The following is a 26786-nucleotide window of genomic DNA, read 5'->3' as shown; positions in this document are numbered from 1 at the left end:
TTATAAATAAAACATTTTCCAAAAGTTTAACTGAGGTTTTGCAGTTTAATGCATGATAGATATGCCTCAATTCCTCAAATGCGTTTCTCGACATTCCTTTCTTGTTGTAATCTCGCAATAAATTATATTCTTCTGGAAACGTAGGATGATCTAGGAGGTTGGCGATAACTTGGCAAGGTAAAATTCGATATAATAATGGATTTGTCGGGTTAAACGCTGGAGAAATGTTTGCAAACAGAGATTCATATCCTTTGTGAAAAGCTGGAAACCATGAAGAGAGGTTTCTGGTGGTGGTTGTGGTAGTAGTGGTAAAAGTATTCCAAGAGGAGTAAAGTCTGCGGACGAGATCGCTGAGGTCGGCGTCTAAAAATTCTCTGCTGCCCGTGAACTATCAAAGGACGAGATAAATGCACTTGAACTTGGACTTAATTATGCCCTCCCTTTATTCAGACACAAACAACTAATTATTGAAGCTGGGATAAATGTGGAACTTTGTCTAGGCGATTTTGAAACCAGCGAGTCACACAAAAATCAAGTAAGAGCCGGAATTGCAAGGATCCTACATTCAGAAATAAACAAACCAAATAATTTGTCCAAAGAAATTACCTGGATCAAACCAATCTGCGAAAAATTAAAAAGTGACCCGAGCATCACAATAATTCCTGCCGATAAAGGGAACATGACAGTAGTAATGAATACCTCAGAATACAACAGTAAGATCCAAAATCTACTAGATGATCAAAACTACAATATCGTTGAAAAGGATCCCACTACTGCACTCCAGAAAGAAATACACACACTCTCAAAAGGTCTTAAAAAATTAAAAAGACTGAGCGAATCCGAGTTCCGTCACATTTCCCATTCCAATTGCAAAATTCCACGTTTTTACGGATTACCAAAAGTCCATAAGGCCAATATCCCTCTCCGCCCAATTGTGGACTTCCGAAATTCTCCTTCCTATAACCTAGCTCACCATTTGAATAAGATTTTAAAATGCATGACGATCAAATTTCCAACTAATCTCAAAAACTCATACGAATTTGCACACAAAATCAAGGATTTCATTGTCCCAGCAAATTATGAATTCGTCTCATTTGATGTCGTCTCATTATTCACAAAGGTACCGATACAACAAACGTTAGCATACATCAAGAAACGCCTTGAAAAATCTACTGAGTGGAAAACAACAACGAGTTTAACTTCAGATGAAATTATGAAATTACTCAAAATCACTGTAAAATCCAACTACTTCACATGGAAAGGTGAAATTTACAAACAAACTGACGGCTCACCAATGGGCAGTCCAATTTCACCAATCATCGCAGAATTTTGCCTACAAGAGCTAGAAGAAAAAGTTGTCTTAGATCATCCAGACATTGCCTTTTTCAAACGTTTCGTTGATGACGGTTTCGCCTGCATAAGAATTGGATCCAAAGAACAAATTCTCCAAGCCCTGAACAACTTCCATCCTTGTATTCAGTTCACATGCGAATCAGAAGTAAATATGAAAATTCCATTCCTAGATGTTCTAGTTACGCGAGATAACATGGGAATAGTTCATCGACAAGTTTATAGGAAACCCACCCACACAGGAAGATATCTCAACTATCATTCATACCATCATCCTTCACAAAAAATCGCAGTTATTGATGCCCTAGCATACCGAGCATTATCAATTTGTGATGACGAGTTTCTAGAGGACGAGTTAAAATTTATAACGGATTCTTTAACAAAAAACGGTTATCCCAGAAGCTTGATTAACATGCGACTTTCTAGAATGAAGGACAAATTCACTAACCAGTTGCAATCCCAAAATCAAGACCCAGAAGATCAGTCACCGAGAATAATTCTACCATACATGGGGCCAGTCACTCACCGAATTACAGCATTTCTACAAAAGAAATTGAAATGTAAATTTGGATATTTGACCGGAAAGAAAATGAAGCAAATTCTTTGCTCTTACAAAGAAAATCCACCACCGGATAAAATAGGAATTTATCGAATTCGATGCTCATGCCCATCAGATTATATTGGCGAAACAGGTAGACCACTGCATTTAAGAACCAGAGAACATTTGAATGACATCAGAAAGAAAAACATAAAATCGGCCCTGGCTCTTCACATGCTAGAAAAACCCAACCACCAAATAAATCAAGACTCAGCAAGTCTCATTTTACCGGAACGTCGAAATTTTCACAGAAAATTTCTTGAAAGTCTTTATATCAGAAAAACAAATAATGCGATGAATCAAGATCAAGGAATGAGTCTAAACCCAATATGGTCATCATTGATGTTACCCCTAATAAAAAACCCTTAACAACAATTTACAATTTAAATTAATGCCCAAAGGTTCATGTTTATCAAATATTTTTCCAAATATTAATTTAAAGATCCCTGATGATGATACAAGTGTAGTATCGAAAGCTCGGAAATAAATCTACTTTATATTAAAATCAACCATGCCTTCCGATAAATCTACTATAAACTCTGCTGCTTATTATATGTATGCTGTTGTTTATGATAAGCCCGATTACACGATTATCCTTCATTGTTGTATCAATTCGAAAAAGGCGAGGATGATTTGTGGTTAATATAACTTTCGCGTCGGTGTCCAATATTTCTGATCCTACAACAATTAAGCAAAATTTCTGCATCTTAGCATTACAGGAAACACACGCAAACGAAACGGTTGGGAATCCGCTAGAGGTCGCCCTCGGGTCATCTCCTCGTATGTAGTGATGGTGATGGGTTACGCGAAACCTTTTCGACGTATACTTTAATCCACAATACGGGCAAGAATCTGTACTAGCCGCGGCGTTAGATGGCGCTGTTGGAAATATAGCTTTAACACATGTGTAACTTGGGTGATACAGTAGTCTGAAAGAATTAAGAGTGACTCGATAAAGAATGTGCATGCATTTTCGCCAACGTAGCTCTCCCCGTGACTAATTTTGCCAAATGGATCAATTGCACAAATTGCAAATCCAGCCACCTCATTTGAATTATTAAATATGAGAATGTAGAAAATCTTGAAAGTGACGTCATTCTTCATCTCTTGGTTCTTGAAAGTGTAGTGTGTTTCGGATGGAAAGGTCATGACTTTCTCTCCTGTTCCGCAAGTCAGCATATGCAAATCATAAGTTTTGGGAACATTTGCTAGACAACGAGAACAGATTCGCAACCTCTCTAAATGTCGATCCCCTTTATTGTTGTACACTGTTGAAATATCCTCCATTAACACAGTAATGATTTTTATCCTCTGGTGGGGAAAGGAGTAAAAGATGCACAATCTCTTTCTTGCATTTATGTATCTGCATTTATGTATCTGGGAGTTACATGGCTAAGAGCTGCAGCAGAAGAAGAAGAAGAAGAGATTTATCATTAATTATTATGCACAATGACAGCTTTCTTTCATGCAGCTTCCCCATTCAGTTCAGGTTGTTGAGATGAGTCATCATCTAGATGAAGAGAGATATCTAAAGAAGAAAGTTTTAAGTCATTAAAATTCAAGTTTGAACTGTACACACGCACTGCATGAGTCATGATTCTCTGGTCAGAAGATGAGTCATCCGTTTTCAAGCGGCGGTCAGTATTACCAACCTAAAACACTGAAATCAGAAATTTAACAAATATATATAGCAGGTGGCTGGTGGACTCTCCTCACACATACTGAGGCAAGCAATCATGAAGAAAGCAACGAGTACCAGCAGCTGCAGCCATAGAGAAAATCGCATTACATGGGAGGACATGGTAGGAAATTTTGGTGGGGACAGCGAAATTTCCTCCTCAACAAATAACAGCAACAATTCCACCACAACAATGGCTTTACCCAGCTCACAATCATTTGATTTTGGAACTTCACAGGCCGACTTTCTCAAATTTCTGTCCGCTTCTTTGCAGCAGCAGCAGCAGAATTCACAGGATTCCGTACCTGCATTATACCAGGACGAACCGGTTTATAAACATCCGCAATTTTGGAGAGATGTAACTCCGTTTGGAAAAATCCAAATTCGTCAATTTTGGGACCCATTGGACTTTGCATATTACGCAATTATTCGCAAGATTAATCGCAACGAAAAGATAGGAAATTTACCAGACTCGTTGATTCGCATACCCGTGAAAGATATCGCAGATGTCGTATCGAGAATGCGAGAATTATTCACAGAGATTGACTCTACAAACGTGCGGGATGAAATTCCATCTTTGAAGGGCAACCCTTATGCTGCTATCGAAGATAGAAACGATGATAACTTTTGACATCCGAGCTTTACCAAAATTTGTGAATGAGGGCTTCAATTTCGGCCAATAAGAGTGCATAGATTGCTTTTAATTAAGTTGCTCAGTCCACGCACCAGTATATATGATTCGTGGAAGGGCGTCTCCATCACAATTCCCGTAGGTTGCCTGCATTACATTATCCACCAACTCGAGACATACGACCAGGATATCCAACAAGCAGAACAAAGTCGTCTGCTTTCACTTTCAGCCTGAGCAGCGGCGTGCATAAAAACGAGCGGAGAAAGCTTCACTTGCTCAGAAACATGCCAACTCCTTCCAACGAACACCACTCTCGTCTTACTACCACATTCATCGTTGCAAAAAAGTTTCTCGTTTCCCTCTGCTTCTGCTGCATATCTTTCTGCTGTGCTCCGTGATGAAGTCGGAAATTATCGCTCCAGAATCTCCTCATGTTCCCCGAACTGTCGACTCGTCGACACAAACACCATCATCTTCTCCCATACTGATAATACCAAATCCGCCAGTTTTCAACTTTGGGGCGGAGGATATTGAAGACTCAAACGACGGATTTGGAGAGACTAAACCCGCACCTTCATCACAAATAGAACTGTTGCAGAATAAAATCGCCGCTCTTAGGCAAGTAGTCCGCACCTCGCGAATTACGCAAGATGAATATCAAAAGGAAGTAGCCGAAGCAAGAAATTACAAGAGAAATTCCGCAAATACAATCCAGATGCTACTTAAAGGACTTCAAGCTTCGCAGAAACATCTTAATGATCAATTAAGATGTGCAGAGAAGACAACAGACCTCATGGGGCGAGTGTTGCAAATTTTGCCCCACTCAACGTCCCAATCTCCCAATCGACAAGATGATCCAATCCCATCTTCTTCTTCTTCTTCTCCTCCTAAAAAATAGACCTCTGCCTCTGCAGAAAAGTAAGAATTTTGTGTTTATAATAATTTTGGTTTTATAATCGTATAATAATCTTTTGTACATTAAACTTTTTTCGTTTGCAGATTTTTTCAGTATGATGACTCTTCTTGGCACTTTCTCCTCGTCGTTTCTACTACATACTCTCCTCGTCGTTTCTACTACATACTCTTCATAAATAATCTTCATGTGTGGGGGTACTTTGTCTAAAATTTGTAACATAAATGTAATTTTCAATAATGTTTGTATACTAAATTTAAAAAGTGTTTCCAACAATTTCCATAATTGTGTTGTGCAATAATGTTTACTAAAAAAGTTTTTCATGCAACTTTTTATAGCGTGAATGTATTGTCAATGTTTAAATTTAAAAAGTTTTTCAAGCAATTTGTAAGAAATAGTAATTGTCAAGTACAGTGAATGTAATTTGTAATTTGTGATTTATTGACTAAGAATGTAATTTGTAATTTGTGATTTATTGACTAAGAATGTTAAAATGCAAATAGGCGCCATTCACATTATCTAATTTGTGTTAAACCTTAAATACTTATTTGAAATTTAAAATAAAGATTAAGTTTTTTTAGTTTAAAAAAAACCTGTCTCAAATTTTGCAAACTCAATTAGCAACATGTGCATGAGAGAATGAAGCAGCCTGGATTAATTTGCATTTTACATGTCGAACTTTTCGTTCCTCGCATCTCATGTCGTTTTGATGGCCAAAATACATCATCAAGCCTGGATGGTTTTGCCACGGGTGGTGGAGACTCAACTCTTTGTTTCGTAGTCGTCTTCCTCGTTGTTGTGGTGGTAGTGGTGGTGGTGGCTGGCTGTGACGCTACATTAAATTGACGCAAACTTTATGCATGCCAAGGATGAAATATTTCACATATACATATGTACATACATACCATTCGATCTTTCTTTCTTCCAAAACGGGCCACTGGTAGTCGTGGTGGTGGTGGTGGTGGTGGTAATGTTGACCAAAAGGCGATGACGGCTCACATGAGATGAATCTAAATGAAACGAAAATTTAGTTTATAATCATGAAATTTCTACCAAACAGCACATTTATGCTTTTGCCTTTATTATCTTGGCGTTTCAGGGGGGCTAAAGTGGTGCTGGTGGTGGTGGTTGCAATGATTTTTGCAATCTTCCTCTTTAATGGCTTCTCAGCTATATTTAATTAATATTGTCACACATCCTTGCGGTATTCGGGGATAACACTTGATTTTATTTTCCAAATTGCTAGCTTTCAATGACCACGGTCATCTTCATCAGGCATAAATAGAAATCTTGGATATGATTTACATACAATTGTTTCATTTGACATGCATATACTTTGATCAATATGAAAAAATTCTAGCAAATAATTGTTACTAAGTCACAGCTTTAATTATAAAAAATCTAGTAGTGTTGAGGACCATATAGGGTTGACATTGAGTCCGTTGGATATGTTAATCTTGTGGGATAGCTTTCTGATGTGTAGTGATTCCTTAAACCTTCTGAAAAATTTTCTATTTTCTGGGACAATTAGTTTAACCGAGTTTGGATCTATATGGTGGTCATTTTCTAGCATATGAATGGCGACAGGCGAAGTAGTGCTCCCTCGTCTAATGTCGTTTTGGTGTTCAGTAATTCTGGTCATGAAATCTCTTTCGGTTTCGCCAACATAAACGGCCGGACAAGAATCACATTGCATACTGTACACTCCAGCTCTTGGTCTTATTATTTTCTGCTTTGCATTGCACAATATTGATCCAATTTTCGGACCAGGAAGATAACCAATCTCTACATCTAGCTTGTTTCTTAGATATGTGGCGATCTTTGAAGTTACGTCTCCAGCCCAGGGAAGAATAATTCTCTTTTTCATATCTTTCTCGTTTTTTTCTTTTGGAGGTTGTAGACATTTTTTCCGTACCCTTATTAATCTGTCATTGATTAAAGATGAAGGGTATTCATTTTTCATAAGGATTATTTTGGTTAACTCAATTTCATCTTGCACGTGTTCAGCATCGGAAAGTTTGACGGCACGAGTCATTAGGGTGTCAACAACTCCAATTTTATGTGCTCGTGGGTGAAATGACCGGAAATTGAGGTATTGACAGGTTTGTGTAGGTTTCCTGTAAACACAGTGACCTAAGGAAGAGTCATGTTTAGAATAGATTAGGATATCAAGGATATCATTTTTATATTTAATTAAGTTAAATTGACAAATTTACCCAATTTACAAGCAAAAAATACACTTCATTTACGTTTGCACTCCAGAATACGTCGCGTAATCTCGAACTCAAACTCTTGGCCAAACCCGTAACACTCAAATTCCTCGTCAAAATTTATCCCCACCATACATCCAGTCTTCGCAAGGCAGCTAGCGCAGTCGTTGACCAAGTCACAAGCTTCAGGAGGGCGAGGAAGGGCCACACCTAACGCCACGACACTGTAAAACAGCAACAAACCCAAATACATTTTACGTTGTTTGTACCTATACATGTAACTTGAAGGAAGGGAGGGTTTGTGTGTGATTCAAAGGGAGCAAAGAATCGATCTGATTAGTCATCATTGTCTTCGTGGTGGTCGAAATGAAAAATTGTTTAAAGTTGTCTCATTTTTCGCAACAGTCTCCAATTTCATGTACCTCAAATCTGTCCCTTGAATATATGTAGCTGGAATAAGATAAACAATCATGTCACTAGTCATACGCGGCGGCTGTGTCTGTGAAAGAAATGTTAAAGTCTCGGATTACTAATCATTAGCAGAGTTGTTGAACTTTGAGTAGCACACAGTCTGAAAGCTAATTCTTTACTCTCCTTCTCCGTCATGGACAAATTGAATTGTTTCGACTGTCTCAGTGTTTTTTAGAAATTATTTCGGAAGTATGGAGAATAAAACAACCCTCTGCTTTTCAGCACTGGGTCCACCTAAAATTTATTTCGAAAGAATAATTTCAGTGAAGGAAGAGTGCCCACAGGACGAAAATTCTTGTAAGTAAATATCCGAGTACATACATACATATATACTATAAGAAATTGTTTACATAGCAATGAAACAAAAATTCAATTGGTCATAACTCGTTCACCGCCCAACCGATTTCCAAAATGTTATTGTCGATTTGTAGACCATTAATTAGTGTTTCGAACCGCATGCATTATTTGTCTGGAAATATCAAATTATGGAATTACGAGCATGAGTAAAATTTAAATCCAAAAATCAGCGCGAAAAAATTGTTTACACACTTGCAGTCTTTGGCAGATTAACGATGGAAAATTGCTGCTCCTATCGAGATAACTTAATAAATTCGATGTATAGGTATTCTAGGAATAAATATAAAAAATAAAGTGAATGTCACTTTCGCAAATGGAAATTCCTGTTGAGATAAGTGAGCCACAAATTCATGATTAGAAATTTTATGGAGTCGATGGTTATCATACAGAGCATAAGCTACAAAACACAAGTTGGTGACATCAACAGCTTCAGACATTACACGAGAGTTAAAAAATATGAAATGCATTTAGGAAAAATTAGAGGGGTGGAAGAATAACAAAATTTTCCCGAAATATGTCCCATTTCTAGTGAGATTGGTCGTACTTAAACAGTAAATATGCGATGTGTGCGAAAGAATGATAAGCCAAAGTAAACTTAACACTTGTCAGGAACATTGGACTCAGGACAAACCAAAATACCACTAATATTGAAAATATTCAAACGTGCCCAAAAGTTACGGAGTTATATACCTCGAAAAATAAGTGCCGCAAATCGTGAAAGTTCGAGCATACATCATTTCCTGGGAATATGTCCTCAGTCTGAATTATTCTCATCCCAGAATGGTCTTCTAACTAAAAAGTATTATATTTATGTATGTATTTTATACGCATTTGTTCTCAACTCGAATATCGCGAGATGATAGAATCCTAAGATATACCATCTCGAGGAAACGTGAACTGAAACTCGTCGCGCCTTTAGGAGATAGCTCCGTAACTTTTAGGCACGTTTGAATATTTTCAATATTAGTGGTATTTTGGTTTGTCCTGAGTCCAATGTTCCTGACTAGTGTTAACTTTACCTTGGCTTATCATTCTTTCGCACACATTTACTGTTTAAGTACGACCAATCTCACTAGAAATGGGTCATATTTCGGGAAAATTTTATTATTCTTCCACCCCTGGTTCTGGAAGAAGAGAGGAAGAAGACAAGCATTGAATATATATCCTCACCTAATAGAAGAGAATGTCTCGTAAGAGTTATTCAGCCACCTCGATCTGAACGTGAAATGCCCTGATTGGCGGAAAAGTGGTGGTGGTGGAGAGGGTAAGAAATAAGTATTAGAAACCTCTATGAGTCGCCGCACTCCAGTTTTTACTCCATAAGCACGCCGTGGAGAGAGGCCACGGACAAAGATTTCTTATTCTGGAGGTGGGTTTGTTTTCTTGATATGGCCAGCCAATCACATTACTAGACGGACTTTCCTATACTGAATTATTTACCATTGGATTTCTCATCTGTATAGGATACCGTGATCTGTGGAAGACAAGTACATATTGCAGAGGAAATGCCTTTGTTCCCACTCGGCGGCGGCGACGAGGAAGCAGCTCTCTGATAAGGCAGCGTGTGCAGAAAACTGCCATTTTCATAAATAGATGTATGTAGATGTATGTAGCAACATTTCTTTATTTAAAAAACCTTAAATCATATACATTAGCTAAAAGATTTGTGTTACAGTTTTATTTTGCATACCATGCAAGAGAAGTGAATAAATTTGCCAAGAGAATTCAATTTACATATTTAATTGTTCACTACACAAATTTATTTATGTATGTACGAGCAGCAGTCCTTTTATAAAAAAAAGTTCTTCCCTCCACACAGGGATTCCGCTTCCAGCGATGATCCTTCTCCTGGTCGTCATCGCGCATGACCTTGCGCATGACGGCGTCGTCGTTGCGCATGACCTTGCGCATGACTTCGTCGTCGTCGTCGTCGCGCATGCTTCCCTCTCGATCCCGGCGGCCAATAGAGGGTCTTGTCCATACATCACGTCGAATATCACCAGATCGTCAAATTTCGGAAGGATTCCGCCATTTTGTTTGGAATCTGCATCGGTCCATAAATTTGCACCTCGAAGTTTTTCAAATTTGGGAAAATCTGCAAAATTCTGAACCAAATGTGCTCCGATGTATCGCAATTTATGTCGAAGCATTTCAATCTGAGATCCTCTACAGTTTTCCATAATGCTCTTGAAAATCCGTTGGTAAAGTAATTCCCGAGAAATCGAGTACCTCTGAAGGTATATTTAGCTATGAGTAGCTCAACCCGCTTTAAACTCGGGAGGTCATTCTGGGTCAATTTTGCGAATCCGAGGTCAAACATGTCCACAGTGGGGAGGAATAAATAAGTGAGTTTCTTCATTGTTGGAAATACGAATCTGGTGGGGTCAACCTGTGGAAATTAATATTTGTTTCAGACGCGTGTATGGCAAAAATACGAAATTAGAGCAAAAAAATTGGCGTACTCAAGAAATTATTCGCATATCCCAAACCAGAAAATATGCACAAAACAACGCGACTTATAGGAATTCGTACTTTGAGGTGTTTTGGGGTAAAACGAATTTATGTATTCGGTTGGAGGAGTTATATTTTTTCTCATAAATATGTTTTTTTTTAAATTAACATAATTTTACTTATTTGGCAAGATAAGATTTAACGACGTACATACATACATAAAATGCCTGGAAACTAAATAAAATAAACTGTTTTGCAAAACTTGCGAAATTAAATAATGCAAATTTGCTAAGCGTGTTGTGATGGGAAATTTTCGTGACTTGGGCGAGTTTTAAATTACATGGTTCACGAAGAGTTGAGCCATGACGGAAATTAAAATTTCTGAGAAACCTTGCCACTTGGAGGCTCAGAAGGCTTTTAATTAAACTAAAGGGAATCTAGGACTGAAAGTGGCATAGTTTTCAATTTCCTGGGTCAAACCCATCTGACCGTATTATTTATAGTAGAATATAAAATTTGGACCCACCTTCAACCAAGGCTCCTCGAACGGCCTTGCCACAGCAGCCTGGAAATATTCTAGCGATTCGGAAACCTGAGTCAACATGTCGAGAATTTTTTGAATTATGACATCATTACTGAATTGTGGACTGAAATTTTGAAACAAAAATTTAAAAAAATAAAATAAGTACAAAATTATATTTATTTTTTTTAGATAATATTTAACGTATGACTTACAAGTTCGTGTTTGAATGGAACGGGAGAAATTTCCACTTGAAATACCTCAGTTTTTTGCAAGATGACAAATCCGGGAAGAAATTGGTTTCATCACATATCTTCAAATTCTCCAAGTTTAAGGACTACTTAATAATTTTCGAGGCCAGGGAGTGTCACTCCCTGGAATCAGTTATCACTCCCGGAGTGATAACTGATTCCAGGTTCGGACATCTCGAAGAAATTATGGATGTTTAAGCACCTCAGGTTAGGCATGTTGAAGTTGGCTTGCAATTCGCAAATTTCGTGTTGTGGTGATAAATCACCCTTTATTTTGAAGACATGAGTTGTGAGAGATTTCAAATTTTGAAATTTCACGTTCTGAAGGAGAGAAAACATCGTGTAGAGATTGTCGTACATTGAGAAATTAATTTCATGAAATTTGTCTTCATATTTTGCAACGAAATTAGCGAAACTCTATTGAAATAAAGGATCGCGGACATGTTGAATATCGTCCGTGCTGACGTACCACGGTATGCTGGCGATATTAGAGGCGACCGAAATGTGGCGTAGGAGGTCGCTATTTAGGGGATAATCGGGATTTGAACCTCCCAATTTGAGGAGGAATTTGTAGTAACGAATGTAAAAAAATATCGTCTTCTTATTCCGAAAAATCTTGTTTGCCTCGTTTTCCCAGAATTTTGACACTTTTCTAACCTCCTTCAAATCATTGGTTCTCAAACTTCTCAAGTGAGCAAAGATTCCGTGGAGAATCTATGGAATTTTTTAGATTATTTATTACTTGTATAAAAAGTAAACGAATAATTCGTCTTGCGTCGAAATTCGAATTAAGTGTCGACAACTTGTGAAACTTTTGTAATTATTCGACCTACCAGAGAATTTCCTAGAGCTAGATTAATGGACAAATTGGTTGACTTGGGTGAAGTCATGGCTTATTTTACCAGACTCGAAAATGAAATTTGTGTATAATTTTGACTTAGAAGGTGTGAATGAAACTGGAACAAAATATGTATGCCGGTGTGACGTGTAAGTTCACTGATTACTTAACTTACACGTACATATATGCGCATATGTATGCACCGAAAACTTCGGTCCTAAATTTGAATACAGCCACTAATCCTGGACTTGAACTAAGGCATGTAACTATTTATAACATTTTAAAATTAAGCATAACTAAACTGAACCCTTTGACGTGTATGCATATGTAAACCATATTAACATGTAAAGTACTTATGTACATGCATGCATACATATTTATTTTTATTTATTTATTTATTTAATACAATAAGACACCCCAGTTGACTGGGTCATTACGTCTTAAGGAAAAAACAATACATAGCTTGAATAAAATAGAAATAGGTTATTTATATGTATGACAAGACATTATAGGGTTACACGAAGAAAATTGTGTTTTTTATGTAGAAATTGATTTTTGGATTAAGTATAATAATTATGATTAGGTCGACAATATTCTATCCTTTAGTGGGCATATAATTATTAGATTTAGACCTTGGATGTCGATAAACACGACAATAATTGATTTGTTGAATTTTAGTTGGATTTTCAGGCTTAAAAATATTTTCAGATACAATGTTATGATGATTAAATACATATTTACTTTAAATACACACTTTAAATTCAGACTTATACCATGACATTACGATAGACAATATATCAAGTTATTTGGCGAAGATTTTTCTCTCAATTTTTAGATGAGATTCATTTTTGTAGATTTGAAACTGAATCCTTCTTCAAGTCAGGAGGGATTAACGTTCTTACATTTCCATATTTTGTGATGTTGAGGGTAATTGGGAACTTTGACTCCCACTTGCAGTTATTAGCGAATATAGCACCATCCTTGATTTTGAAGACCATGTCATTTGTTCGCACAACTTTTTTGCTCCATTCCATTTTAATTTGTTTTGTAGAATAGCCTTCACTTATGAGTTCTTTTTTCTTTTTCCGCATGCTTGTTTATGTATGTACATATTTGTGTGCAGTCGTATTCTTGAAGTAGAGTTAAATATTTTATAAAATTAGTTTGTATCGTGGATAATGTGTAAATTTGCATGTACTGATACCTATTTACTTCCTGTATAAATGAGTCTGGTCCTATATTTAAGCGATATGTGTAATTCCTAACAAATATGCTGGGGAGGCTTTGGCTACGCCAAAGTAGTGCGAAGCTAGTATTTAAGAATAAGTTAAGCCTTTCATAAAAGTAGACCAGTTTACTGTTTCGTTTATAAACGTACTAGTATGTACATATGCATCTCTCATTGTGAACCCCGTGGTGAAAAGGTAGAAAAAGATCCAACCTAATTGCATACATACATAAATATGCTTGTACCCAGTGTTTTTCCCCTTGGAGGTCCTAGAGTGTACAGGCAAAATATTTCGTATGGTATCCACACCGCAACGTGATACTTGTCATTTAGTTTTTTACGACTTTTATTTCAAAAAAGGGTACAAAAAGAAAATATGTATGTAGGGTTAAAAATATGCCAGTGCGACTTGAGTCTCGAGCTTGTAATTTTGTAAACGTCGTAATTATAATATTTGTAACATATTTGTACGTTTCCCTATATATTGTGGAATATTAATGACAATTTTTAAACAAAATCGGGTTACTCGTGACCACACAATTTTATTGAATAAGTTATACCTAGCAACTTATAACAATTTAGAACTTATTCCTAGACATTATTCCTAGACTATTACGATAGTACCAAAATAGTCGAATCTATAGGCCTGACTCAGGCTAAATCAAAACTGCACACTGCAGGTTTTTTATAGCTAAATTCTAAAAATTCTAAAAAAGTTTTAGTTATTTGTTTTTAGAAAGTCGACCTCAGTGTGAATTGTCAATTTCCTATTTATTACGTTCTTTATTGTCGTTCTTTGAATATGTCAAATTGAAATGTTTATTTTAGGCTTTGTGGTACAAGATTCCGAGATCAATAGCCAAGGTCAAAAGGTCAAGACATTAACTACGTAACTCATAATTTTTCAGGTTTTGGAAAGGACTGTTGTCAAGTTTATTCTTGAAAATCGACTCAAATAAATTCATCATTTCATCGACTTGGTGGGGGTGGAGGCATTCCAAAAATTAGCAGTGGCCGTATTTCTTAAATAATTTGCGATTTTTGGATTCAACAATAGTTTTACTTCAAATAAAATTGTAATTTTTCACTATTCTAAAAATTTGTTGCCCGTGTTTTAACTAAATAATTGTTAATCATATAATTCTCACCTTCCCCACCACAAGTTGGCTCGTTGACATGACATTAAATCCCAGTTCCGGCTGATCTGGTGATTTTTTCTCCTTTGTCCTGTCTACTAGACAGTGTCTAGTTGCAAGTTGTTGCACATTAAAAATTAACTAAATTGATTCTCTCCATCCATTTTTATAACTTTAAGTTTTTGGTCCCTCGCAACATGGAGCCATCCAGTGGTGTCATTCCCACAAGCCAGTTGACGATTTGGGATGTATTTGACCAAGTTGAACCGGAAGGCGAGGAGATTTTGAAGACTGTGAAATTAGCACATGTCAACAACCAGGAAGGCTTCGTCGTCACCACGGCGGACGAAACTTACGCCTTCACCCTTGAAGAACCAGATGATGGGTCGTCGGAGGTAGTTAAAACTACCCGAATTCCGGAACTTTGTGGAGTCCAAGTGAAAGGTAGACGGGGAAATTATTCAAATTATTTTACATGCAAAAAGTTAAACGAGGTTTTGTCCAAATTTATTTCTAGAGTTTGCTATTGGATCGATAAACTTGGCGATAACGGAGGATGGTCAGGTTTACTCGTGGTGCAGTAATTCTGACCCAGATCGTGAGCAAGTCCAGCAGTTAGGCCGGGTAAGCGGGGAGGGAATAAGGTCAGCTGGTCGCCCTGCCCCCGTCACGGGGAGTCTGACGGGGCAGAAAGTAGTGCAAGTTGCGATACCGGGAGAAAAAGGAGGTCACGTCGTAGCGTTAACTGTAAGTGGTGAGGTGTACGAATGGGGTCCCCCCTCATGGGTTCCGCGACCCATGCCAAGGGGAAGTTTTGGGGGGAAGAAGATTATCTCTGTGGCCTGCCGTGTTGACCACAACTTGGCCCTAACGGAGGACGGAAGGGTAAAGCAAATTGTATGCAATTTGGGCACGAAACTAATTTTTCCATCTTTTTTTTTCACCAGCTGTTTGAGTGGGGATTGGGGACATTTGCTCCGCCACACCGATCGGAACTGTGCGGCCCACCAGTGATCAAGGTAATTTTGTAGGTTTATGTATCCATTTATGTAACTGACTTGGAAATTTGGTCCAGATAGTGGCGACAAACCGGACTTTTTGGGCGTTGACGGTTAATGGAAACGTGCACTGGTGGAGGGCGCGAGGATCTAAAATGAGAGATTGGACCCGGATATCAGATTTGGCTAATGTCGAAGACATCGTAGGCTGTTGGATACAAGATGTTTTGGTTGTCGAGGCCAGGAATAAGTCATTCTTTGGGTGTCATTTGGCTCCGATAGGGTGGACGATTGAGCCATATTTCAAAAATTCAATTGACAAGGTACTCGCGGATCTTGCACAGATAAGTTATCGAACTCTTGGAGCGTCAATGAAGGCTAAACAACGTACGTTGGGTGGTGATATTGCAAACTTGTGGAGGACAAAGGTTAGTGGAGAATGGATCCAAAATAATGGTAAATTTATAAAAATTGCACATTTTACAGGAAAACTCGGACATTACGTTTACCGTGGAAGGGAAAACCATCACAGCGCACAAGTTTATTCTGACATGTCGAAGTGAATATTTCGCCAAAATGTTAAGCAATGAGTGGAAAGAGGGGAACGGATCGTAAGTACATATTTTAATTTTTTTACAGGTTTAGAAAAATGCAATTAATTACGTTGAAATTTCGCAGCGAGATTGTCATCAATGACACGGTGTATGCCGTCTTTGAAGCCATCCTCTTCTACATTTACCACGAGGAGGTCAAATTTGCGAAGGACGAGTATGAAAACATTTTTGGTATTGAGAGTCAATTTTGTTTAATAATTACCTTAAAATTGCAACTCTATTTTTTTATTACCATTAAGAGTTTAAAGTTGAAACAATTTTATTTTGTTTGAAATTTTTTAATGAGGCAAATATCTGGGCCAGAAAAATATGAGTTATGACGTAATTATTTTAATTCCAGACCTCATGAAGTTGGCCGACTCCTATTGCGAAATCACCATCCGGCAGGAATGCGAGAAGATTCTGATTCGAAACGTTAGCAAGGAAAATGCCTTTTTCCTCGTGCGAAACGCGGCCTTGGCGAACGCTTCGGTACGAAATTTATATAAATTTGTTGTGAAGATTTGGTAAATTCGTTATCATTTTAGGACTTGGAAAGGACGGTGGTCAAGTTTATTTTGGAGAAGGGACTCCTTTCTGCAAGATCACCGCCTCAAGAGTTGATCGACTTAGTGGGGATGGAAGCATTCCAAAAATAGGCCATGGCTACATTTCGTCCATAATTTGCGATTGCGGAATTCAACAATGATTTTACTTCTTAATTTCAGATTAAATTTAATTTCTTTCAATTTTTGAAAAATAAAATCCAATTTTTCACGAGTTTTAGAATTTGCTCTTTGAAGCTGCATAATTTTAAATACTTGAATCATTTATGTAATTCTGTCTCAACTTCCACACCACAACTTGGCTCGCTGACACGAATCCCGGCTGATTTTTTTGGCCAGATGAACTGGGTAAATTGTTGAGAGTATAGCGGTTCGACTTAAACGTGTGCTCAAGTTAAGGGAAATAAACTTTTTACCTTGTTTTGTTTTCGCTCATTAAAAGTTAACTAACATGGAGCCATCCACGCCTGGTGGGGTCATTCCTATGCACAGGTTGACCAAGTTTGACGTATTTACGGATCTTGAACAAAAAGGCGAGGAGATTTTGAAGACTGCGAAATTGGCACATGTTAACAACTTGGAAGGATTCGTCGTCACCACGGCGGACGAGACGTATTCCTTTTCCAATGATGATTTGCTCAGTTCTGTCGCTACAATTACGCGAATTCCGGAACTTTGTGGGGTCCAGGTGAAAGGTAATGATTGTAATTATTTTATGTATTTTATTTTTAAAAAATATGACAATTTCTTTGATTTTTCCACTTTCCAAAATTTTTTATTGGATCAATTAACCTCGCAATAACGGAGGATGGCCGACTCTACTCGTGGAACATTAATTTCTCCCTACAAGACCACACACCCAAACAATTAGGCCGTTTGGTTTCTCCACGTGGCGGGGAGGGGATAGGGTCAGCTGGTCGCCCTGGTCTTGTCACGGGGAGTTTGACGGGGCAGAAAGTGGTGCAAGTGGCCATCCCGGGCGAAGGAGTGGGCCGTGTCGTAGCGCTAACTGGAGGTGGAGAGGTGCACGAATGGGGGGGCAATTCCGGAGTACCGGAGACGATTTCCAAAAGATATTTTGAAGGCAAAGCGGTCATCTCCGTGGTATGTAGTTTTGAGGAGACCCTCGCCCTTACGGAGGATGGAAGGGTAAGGTAACAGCAACATTTTGGCAGGAAACTAATTTTTACGTGCTTTTCCATCAGATTTTTCAGTGGGGAAAGAGTTCATACAAGCCATGTAGGTCGGATCTACGCAGCACACCGGTGACAAAGGTAATTTTTGTGTGATCGTGATATAAATACGTACACTGCTGGGTTGAAATTTTTGTATTTATTTGGGTACAGATTGTAGCGTCAAGAAAAGCCTTGTTCGCACTGACTGTTGATGAAAACTTGTACTGGTGGATGGATCAAGGATCTGGAACGACAACTACGTCGGTTTGGTCGAAGGTGACGACGTCTCCAGAGTTTCGCAACATCCAAGACATCGCAACCTGTTGGAAGAGAGATGTTTTGGTTGTCGAGCTGAAGAATAAGTCGCTCTTTAGGGACGAGTTGGTAAATCAGGGGTTTAAAATTGAACCGTATTTCACAAATTCTATAAACAATGTTACGGACATGTACTACGTCACCCGTCGAACTATTGGGGCGACCAGGGCTGGAGAAATTAAACCACGCACGGTGGGTGGTGACATTGCCACCTTGTGGAGAACAAACGTTAGTGGGGAATAAATTAAAGTGAAAATTTATGGAAAACTAATGAAAGTCGTACATTTTACAGGAAAATGCAGACGTTACGTTTTCCGTGGAGGGGAAAACCATCACAGCGCACAAATTAATTCTCACGTGTCGAAGTGATTATTTCGCCAAAATGTTTAGCAACGAGTGGAAAGAGGGGGACGGATCGTGAGTATTTTTTGGAAAATTTTGGAGATTTAAGTTTTGTTTGTACATATTTATTGAAACTGCGCAGCAAGATTGAGATCAAGGACACGAAGCACGACGTCTTTGAAGCCTTCCTCTTCTACATTTACCACGACGAGGTCAAGTTCTTGGATGACGAGTATGAAAACATTTTTGGTAAATTTTCTTGACTGTTACCCTAAAATTTCAACTATCACTTTCTAGAATTTCAATTTGAGTCAAAATTTCGAATTACAAAAAAATGTAATCCAACTCTATCTTTATGACAGAGTTGGGCAAAAATTAGTTCGACTAACACACATATTTTGCATTCCAGACCTCATGAAATTAGCGGACTCATATTGCGACATTACCATCCGGCGTGAATGTGAGAGGATTCTGATCCACAACATTGACGAGGATAATGCCTTCTTCCTCGTGCGAAATGCAGCCTCCGCGAATGCCTCGGTATGAAATTTGAGTCGGTCTGTTGTCCTAATTTGATAAATAAGTAGGTCATCATTATCATTCCAGGCCTTGGAGAGCACTGTTGTCCAGTATATTTTCGAAAATGGACTTCTCGCCGACAAATCATCGCCTCAAGAGCTTATTGACTTGGTGGGGATGGAAGCATTCCAAAAATTGGCGATGGCTGCCATATATCATTGCTCCATAGTTCGCGATCGAGGGGTCCAACAAGAATTTTAATTTAATTTCTGTCAAATTTTTCGAATAAATTGTAATGTATCCAGGATCGAGAAAAACGAGTTGTTGATTATGGAGATTAATTTATTTATTCGCACATTATTAGATTCGTTCAAGTCATTCTATTTGATGAGAAATTTATTTAAAAAATCTACTCTGCAAAAAAACACGTTATCCGGAATCAGTAAATTATATTGAACTGCATGATGGAGGGACGAAATTACTTTACGAGTATGGAAAGGGTATGGTCGTCCGTCCATTTGTCTGTATGAGACCGCAATAGCTCCCCGAAATTTCGAATTTTCTGAGCAAATTTTGCATGTGATTCGGAGTACTAACCTAAGAAACCTTGAGTTCGAAGATTAACATTACTTATCTCGTACAGATGCTATAAAAATGTATCGGTTTATGTTAAATATTGTATGAAAAAAACATTCAAGTTTATTCTGGTAAGTTGACTCCCCCATATGCAGCGGTGGCGGAAGATGACGTCATCGGGGGGACATTCCCTATCCCGTAATGTTAACACGCTGTCTATCCTTCAATGTAAAATTCCACGTTGAGGAAGCATTTCGGTTTCAAAATATTTTGCAATTTTTTATTATCATTGATGTACATGATGATTAGCTCGTTAAGCTAAAAAAAATGTAATTTATTTCGTCGAGATCGAATAGCACGTCGTGACAATCGGTGCCATCAATGGCACGTGGCACCGCACGCAGAATTTTTCGACTCGGTGGCACGCAGCACGGCACGTCACCCCAAAGTTACAAGTGTGGCCGTGAAGCATATAATTCTGTGACGGAATCTCTGTCTCAATTTCCCCACAACTTGGCTCGCTGACACGAATCTGGGTTGATCTGGTTGGATTTTTTTTGTTTTGTTTTTGCTCATTACACATTAAAAATTTACCAAATTTGTTCTCGCCATTAACTCGTTTCGTTAATTTTTTGGTTGTCACAAGTATGGAACCATCCACCCCGTCTAGCGGTGGTGTCATCCCTAGAAGTAGGTTGACCAATTTGGTAGTATTTACTGACCTTGAACCGGAAGGAGAGAAGATTTTGAAGTCTGCGAAATTGGCACATGTCAACGACTCGGAAGGATTCATCGTCACCATGGAGGACGAGACGTACTCCTTTTCCTATACTAAGGGGGAGTCTGATATTAAAATTACCCGAATTCCGGAACTTTGTAGCGCCCGTGTGAAAGGTACATCACGTCCTGATTGTCATTATTTTAAGGAAAAATTCTTTAATTTTTGCACTTTCCAGAATTTTTCACTGGATCAATTAACCTGGCTGTAACAGAGGATGGTCGACTCTACTCGTGGTGCATTAAATTCCTCCCAAATAACGACCGCACGAAGCAATTAGGCCGTTTGGTTTCTCCACGAGGGGAAGAAATAGAGTCAGCTGGTCGCCCTGGTCTTGTCACTGGGAGTCTGACAGGGCAGAAAGTGGTGCAAGTGGCCATCCCGGGAGAAGAAGTGGGAAATTATTGCCGTGTCGTGGCACTAACTGTGGGTGGAGAGATGCACCAATGGGGGGGGCGTGCCGGTGGCGTGCCTGAGACGATTTCCAAAGGCAATGTTGAGGGGAAGGAGGTCATCTCCGTGGTCTCCAGTGCCGACCAGATTCTCGCTCTGACGGCGGATGGAAAAGTAAGATAAAATTAATGACATTTAGGCATGGAACTAATTTTTACGTGCCTTTCCATCAGATTTTCTAGTGGGTCGAGTGGTCAATCAGGCCACGCATGTCAGATCTGAGCAGTCCACCAGTGACGAAGGTAATATTTGTTGGTGCACATATTAACGTGATATAATATAAATATGTACATGATTGTGTTGAAATCTTATTTTTTTCGCCTTGACTGTTGATGATCAAGTGTACTGGTTGAGGGTTCAAGACCCTGAGAGGTCGGTGGTTTGGACGAGGGTAGCGACGATTCCACATCTTCCCATCATCCAAGACATCGCAACCTGTTGGGCGAGAGATGTTTTGGTTGTCGAGCTGAAGAATAAGTCACGTTTTCGGTGCCGTTTGGTTAAGCAGGAGTTTAGCATTGAGCCAAGTTTGACAAATTCGATTGACGAAGCTGTTACGGACATTTCCGAGGTAACCAATCGAACTATTGGAGCGTCTAGAGCTGGAGAAGCTAAACCACGCACGTTGGGTGGTGACATTGCCAACTTGTGGAGGACGAAGGTTAGTGGGGAATAAATTAAAGTGAGAATTTATGAAAAATTAATGAAAATTGTTTTGCATTTTACAGGAAAATGCAGACGTTACGTTTTCCGTGGAGAGGAAAACCATCACAGCGCACAAGTTTATTCTGACCTGTCGAAGTGAGTATTTCGCCAAAATGTTCAGCAACGAGTGGAGAGAGGGGAACGGATTGTGTGTGTTTTTTGGAAAAATTTTAAAGATGTAAATTTTGTATATATTTATTTAAATTGCGCAGCAAGATTGTCATCAAGAACACAAAACATCAGTGATGTGATTCTGTTTGACATTTTACGAGAAGAAATAAGGAGAAACATTCTCACTCTGCCCCACTAGTTTTGACGATCTTGAATTTCACCTCGAGAGAATGATAACACTTGGCTTGAATTAAATAGTCGCAAATATTGTCCAATGCAATAGAAAATTTTCACTTTGGTTTTCTCCAGTTATTTATCGATAAATTAATTTCTTTGTACAAATCCGGCCAATTTATCAAGGTGAAAGTGACGTGCATTAGGGGAGGATATTTATGAAAAAGTCCATAAATTTTAAATAATTTGTAATTTACAAATTATAAAACGTGAATTTTATTTAACAGATAATTTTTTTTCAGCAATTTAACTCGGATTTCCAATGGAGCCCCTCAGTGTGGAAGAGATCGCACTAAATAATCCAATCGTAAGCCGAATAATGTCAAAATTATGAATAACAAAATTGTAATATTTTTCTAAAAAATTGCAGATTTTGACAGAAATGTTAAAGCGGACATCAAAATCGTTGAAAACTGCGCGACTAGTTTCCAAATTTTGGAACGAGATGGTCCTCTCCCTTCCAAATTCGAAGCTTGGATTAAACCTGCACTACAAATGGGGCGGAAGCGAAGATTCGTTCCCACTTTTCGGAATAAGTTTCAATTTGGATAAGCGCCTTGCTAAACGGATAAGCGCCACCTGCCCTGCCCTTCCCAGGCCGATCTCCCCTCTCATCATCGTCACCTTCACCTCAAGGCTGACCTATTTTTGTGACAAATTTAGCGAAACTGCAAATTTTAGACCTTTCCATCAGTGATCCAGCTTGTCTCAAATATATCCATCAAGTTTTATCAAATTGCTGCCCGAATTTAAAACAGGTCCGAATTGAGTGTGAATTTAGACGTTCTAGAAATTTGGAGGAAATTTTGTCGGCCCCACTGCCACCAAAAGTTAACTTGACCTTGTTCAAGTTCTCATATTGGATAGAAAAGTCCCCGATCTTTCCTCTGACCAGTTTTGTCCAGGGAATTGTCAACGCCGCCCCAAATTTGAGAGAGGTCACCCTTCCGTGGGGATTTTGTCCAGATTTTGCAAATTCTAAGCATCTCTCCTCCTTAACGATAGGACTGACTACCCTGAGAGCACTTGACGTCGTTGGCTTCAACCCTGCTGATCTGTCCCACACATTAGATCAAGTTAGTGACCAGTTGGTCACGCTTTGTTTCGAGGAGAACAATCACATCCCAGGCGCATTCGGCTCGGAGGCCTGGACTCTGGCAGAGTTACCGAGAAGGATGCCAAAGTTGAAAAAATTTCAGAACGTGGCTATCGACATTTTTCCGTATAACGACGTTTTGCAAGATCTCGACAGAATGCCAGTCCTGGAAACGCTGGTGATTGGAAAAACCGTAAAACCGGGGACTTGTTTGCATCAAATTTTACAAAAGATTATCGACTCGAAACGGGTTTTTGTGGGAGTGAGAAACTTGAAGATTCTGGAGTTGCAGGATCCCCAACTTTTGGAAGGATTGAAGACGACGTTTCCCTCCTTGGAGAGCTTGTTGTTGAAGACATTCTTCCACGGGGTGGGGGATAGGATGAAGTTGGGCGTCGTACTCAAGGCGTGTGGGGGTTGGAAGGGCTTGAAGCATTTGGATTTAAGGCTGCCGGTGTCTAATCGAGCAGAAACATTTCGCGTTTTTACAGAGTTGTTGGAGGGGAGGGAATTGTATAAGGGTGAGGTTTTGAATTTGTGTATTTTCGCAGATTAATATGTATGCTAAATTAACTCTTCAGGGCTGACAACGTTGGAAATTTCGAAATACGGTGGGGACAATGTTATCCGGGATTTGACGGAGGGGGAAATGGATCTGTTTAAGGAGCTGCTCATCGCAATGGATGGAATGGACCGGGTGACCATTTATCTTTCTGTGAGTTATTGTACATATGAATTGCTTAATATTGAACAGATGTGAATAATTTGGTATTACATATTTCTGTTTCCAGTTTGGTGGTGAATCTAAGAGAAATATTGTGAAGTTCATGACCTCCAAGAAAATGTTGGTGTCCAAGTTTAGGATGTTTAGTGGAAAATCGACGTCTATCGTGGGTGAATGAATAATAGTTACAGATTTGAATTTCGCTAGCACATACCAGATCACAACTTGCACAAAATTAGTGAAAAAGTTTGTCCAGGCATGAATTATTGAATTTGTATTTATTTAATTTTCCTCTTAAACTAAGAAAAACTCAAAAAATATGTAAATAAGTTTCTGTGTAATTTTAAGTTTATGCACTCGTAATCATAATTATATAATACCCTTCACTAACGAAGCCTTGAATCGAATTCGAGTCTTATATATCAATAAATAATTCATTAATTTATGTTTACAAATGTATTTAATTGACATAATTATAGTACATACATGATGATGAATTTGCGTGAAAAAAATTATTAGCTTGCAAAAAATTTTTTTAAAAACGCATGTTTGGATTTTTCTCCCATAAGCGTACCCCTAACATCAAAATTCTTAGAATTACGTCTAGTTTCAATAAAAAAATAAAACCACCAAGAAAAAAAATTTCTGCGGGTACCTGAGTTTTGGGGTTTTAGGTCAAAGCCAGGTCACCTTTGACCTATCCGATTTTTTTCAAAGGTTTAACCGTGACCTTCCCACAAATGCGATTGGCTATCACGGTGCAAAACTTTAGAGGTCTATCTTGCTCCGGTTCTGAGATATAACAACGGCAAAAGTGTCCGGTTGAATATGAGCTATAGTGTAGTTTCCCTCCACTGCAGTGGCTTACATAAACCTATCTTATCGTATGCTTATCTTTAAAACTGCTAATAATATGTAAATACGAATGTGCGTCGAATATCAAATTTGAGCTAGAGCAATAGTCTTTCAGAAAATAATATAACTTGGTTCTGATATTTTCCTGCAAATGATTTAAAACCTTATCCAACCCTAGTTTTCTTTGCCACTTAATTGCCATCTCTAAATCTTAACACAAAGTAACAAATTAATCGTGCAGATTGAAATATTTGAATAGAAATCACATATCGTTGCCCCTTTGATCTGGAAAAATTGCATATTTCCAATCCCAGCCGGAATCCGGAGCACCCTTAGCGACTTAACCTCCCTGTGTAACAACCTCCTTTCTCCTCTAGCCTCCAACATCCCTACGGCTTGTCTCATTTTTACCAACACTATTTCTGACAGGTCCCCAAATTTAATAAACCTACCGGCAATGACGGGAATTATGGTTAAAATTACGACTGCAAAACTAGGAAATATCATGTAAAAATAAAATGGCAAGGCATTAAACATTTTCAGTGTGACGAAATTAACCACTAACGCGACGAAGAATAACGCAAATAAATACAGTCCGGCAAAAAAATTGAGAATGTATTGATCCCATTGAAGAATGACGTGTAGTTTGATATAGGACGAGGCCACCTCGGGGAGTGGGAAAGTTGTGAATTTTGACAAATTTTGTGACAGTTTTGTCATGTAAAATGTGTAGTAAAGCATTCGCTGTGTGGCGAGGATGATGGCGCATGAGAGTGATCTCAAGGCTTCGGTAATTCCGATGGATAAGTAGAGAAATTTGCCAAGAAGGATAATTGCGGTGAGGATTAATGACCCGCCTGCGAGGGGCGGTCCACCTGCAATCTTGTAAAGGACGAAGGGTGCGCCCAGGTCACGATGGAGATAGAATGGCACGATGACCAGTGGGGTGAATGCATATACGGTTGGAATTAGTTGGAATGCTCGAACCAGGGTGGATGGTGGTGATGATGAAGAAAGTAAAGCTTTACGAGGTTTGTGTTCTACATAATTGGAAAAAAATTGTTAAACAGTTGGGATATTCAAATGGCATTCAAGAATGTTTTTTGAGTGAGGAGAGCTATTTGAGTCGTAGGTCTGTACATACATACATACATATGTAAATAGGTATGTTGAATGTGCATTCTTCCGGTCTGAGTCCTTGTATTTCATATTTGCAGATTTTGAAAGTTGGTAATTGATTATAGATTGTTTCTAAGGTGAGTTAATATGTTTTACTATTGACGAATACAAAGTAAACACCCTCTGTAAGTTGATCGCCATATGCAAATCATGTTAAACGTGCAAGGAAGACTTCTTGCTAACGCACCAGTATACATATACATATGTAAATATGTACATGCATACATACATATTTACATGCGTACATACATACATGGATAAATATCACGGGGCCGTTCATTCGATTTTCTGGGGAAACACCTCCAAAAGTTTGTAAAATTGTCAGACAAATTTTATCTGAAAACAAAATTCGGATAGTCTCTCATATCTCAAATTTTATGGTTCAAAGCTCCCATTCGAAGGAGGTCTTTATGTTTGCATATTTACTTACGTTTTCTCTCTAATAGGAATAAGCAGTCGACAAGCGCATTTGCCACATTTGTCAGTATCTCCATCTTCCCGGATAGTTCATAATAAGCTACAAATGCCGATACATAGATAACACCAGAAACCGCACATATCAGAATTTGCTTCGTATCGAGAAGCCTGACGGTGGATATGTTAACCAAAAACAGAATGGCCAGGGATGAGAACGCCGTAGCAAAGATGAAGGAACGAACAAGGAATATACCAAATGTCGAGGTGATCGATCTCTCCATGTGGTTCAGTTGTTGATTCTCAATGCTGAAACTGATCGGAAATATCCAATGATATTTGTAACATTTCACAAATGTTGATGCGACAAGCCAAATGTTGTCAGTGTCCATTTTGATGGGGTTAAAAAGAATAGTGATGCTAATAGTAGGATGACGGATGGAAAGAGGTTTCAGACTTTTCAAAAAGTTGAGCCCTGGGAGGAATTAAAATTTTTAAGACACTACGCAAGTTTGAGTCTC

General features: G+C 38.6%; 3 protein-coding genes across 3 annotated transcripts; all 3 read left to right on the top strand.

Moving 5' to 3' along the window:
• The first annotated feature begins 691 nt into the window (after positions 1 to 691).
• On the top strand, positions 692 to 4257 carry LOC110859501. Its single transcript, XM_022108459.2, has 2 exons — positions 692 to 2161; positions 3865 to 4257. The coding sequence occupies exons 1-2, from the start codon at positions 692 to 694 to the stop codon at positions 4255 to 4257; spliced, it is 1863 nt and encodes a 620-aa protein (XP_021964151.2).
• A 10477-nt stretch (positions 4258 to 14734) lies between these two features.
• LOC110859500 (RCC1 and BTB domain-containing protein 1) lies at positions 14735 to 17003 on the top strand. The gene is made up of 8 exons (XM_022108458.2): positions 14735 to 15076; positions 15150 to 15517; positions 15580 to 15651; positions 15708 to 16058; positions 16117 to 16241; positions 16309 to 16415; positions 16585 to 16715; positions 16772 to 17003. The coding sequence occupies exons 1-8, from the start codon at positions 14830 to 14832 to the stop codon at positions 16880 to 16882; spliced, it is 1512 nt and encodes a 503-aa protein (XP_021964150.1). The 5' UTR covers positions 14735 to 14829; the 3' UTR covers positions 16883 to 17003.
• Positions 17004 to 17554: 551 nt separating this feature from the next.
• Positions 17555 to 19406, top strand: LOC110859499 (TD and POZ domain-containing protein 1-like). Its single transcript, XM_035859536.1, has 7 exons — positions 17555 to 17938; positions 17995 to 18063; positions 18136 to 18507; positions 18572 to 18696; positions 18764 to 18870; positions 19031 to 19161; positions 19228 to 19406. Exons 3-7 carry the CDS (start codon positions 18196 to 18198, stop codon positions 19399 to 19401), a joined length of 849 nt encoding a protein of 282 aa, XP_035715429.1. The 5' UTR covers positions 17555 to 17938; positions 17995 to 18063; positions 18136 to 18195; the 3' UTR covers positions 19402 to 19406.
• Positions 19407 to 26786: the final 7380 nt, after the last annotated feature.

The sequence above is a fragment of the Folsomia candida genome, unplaced genomic scaffold (assembly GCF_002217175.1).
Source record: "Folsomia candida strain VU population unplaced genomic scaffold, ASM221717v1 Fcan01_Sc026, whole genome shotgun sequence".
In the NCBI taxonomy this organism is placed as follows: Eukaryota; Metazoa; Arthropoda; class Collembola; order Entomobryomorpha; family Isotomidae; genus Folsomia; species Folsomia candida.
This window is presented reverse-complemented; position numbering and strand designations above follow the sequence as displayed.

What these genes read in the sequence shown, in the direction of transcription:
- LOC110859501 (XM_022108459.2), top strand. Translation starts at nt 692, where the DNA reads ATGAATACCTCAGAATACAACAGTAAGATCCAAAATCTACTAGATGAT. An exon ending in ACCAAATAAATCAAGACTCA is followed by an intron (nt 2,162 to 3,864) that starts GCAAGTCTCATT and finishes GGAACTTCACAG; the next exon opens with GCCGACTTTCTCAAATTTCT.
- LOC110859500 (XM_022108458.2), top strand. Translation starts at nt 14,830, where the DNA reads ATGGAGCCATCCAGTGGTGTCATTCCCACAAGCCAGTTGACGATTTGG. An exon ending in GCGGCCCACCAGTGATCAAG is followed by an intron (nt 15,652 to 15,707) that starts GTAATTTTGTAG and finishes AATTTGGTCCAG; the next exon opens with ATAGTGGCGACAAACCGGAC. An exon ending in CGAGTATGAAAACATTTTTG is followed by an intron (nt 16,416 to 16,584) that starts GTATTGAGAGTC and finishes TTTTAATTCCAG; the next exon opens with ACCTCATGAAGTTGGCCGAC.
- LOC110859499 (XM_035859536.1), top strand. Translation starts at nt 18,196, where the DNA reads ATGGATCAAGGATCTGGAACGACAACTACGTCGGTTTGGTCGAAGGTG. An exon ending in CCACCTTGTGGAGAACAAAC is followed by an intron (nt 18,508 to 18,571) that starts GTTAGTGGGGAA and finishes TACATTTTACAG; the next exon opens with GAAAATGCAGACGTTACGTT. An exon ending in CAGCCTCCGCGAATGCCTCG is followed by an intron (nt 19,162 to 19,227) that starts GTATGAAATTTG and finishes TTATCATTCCAG; the next exon opens with GCCTTGGAGAGCACTGTTGT.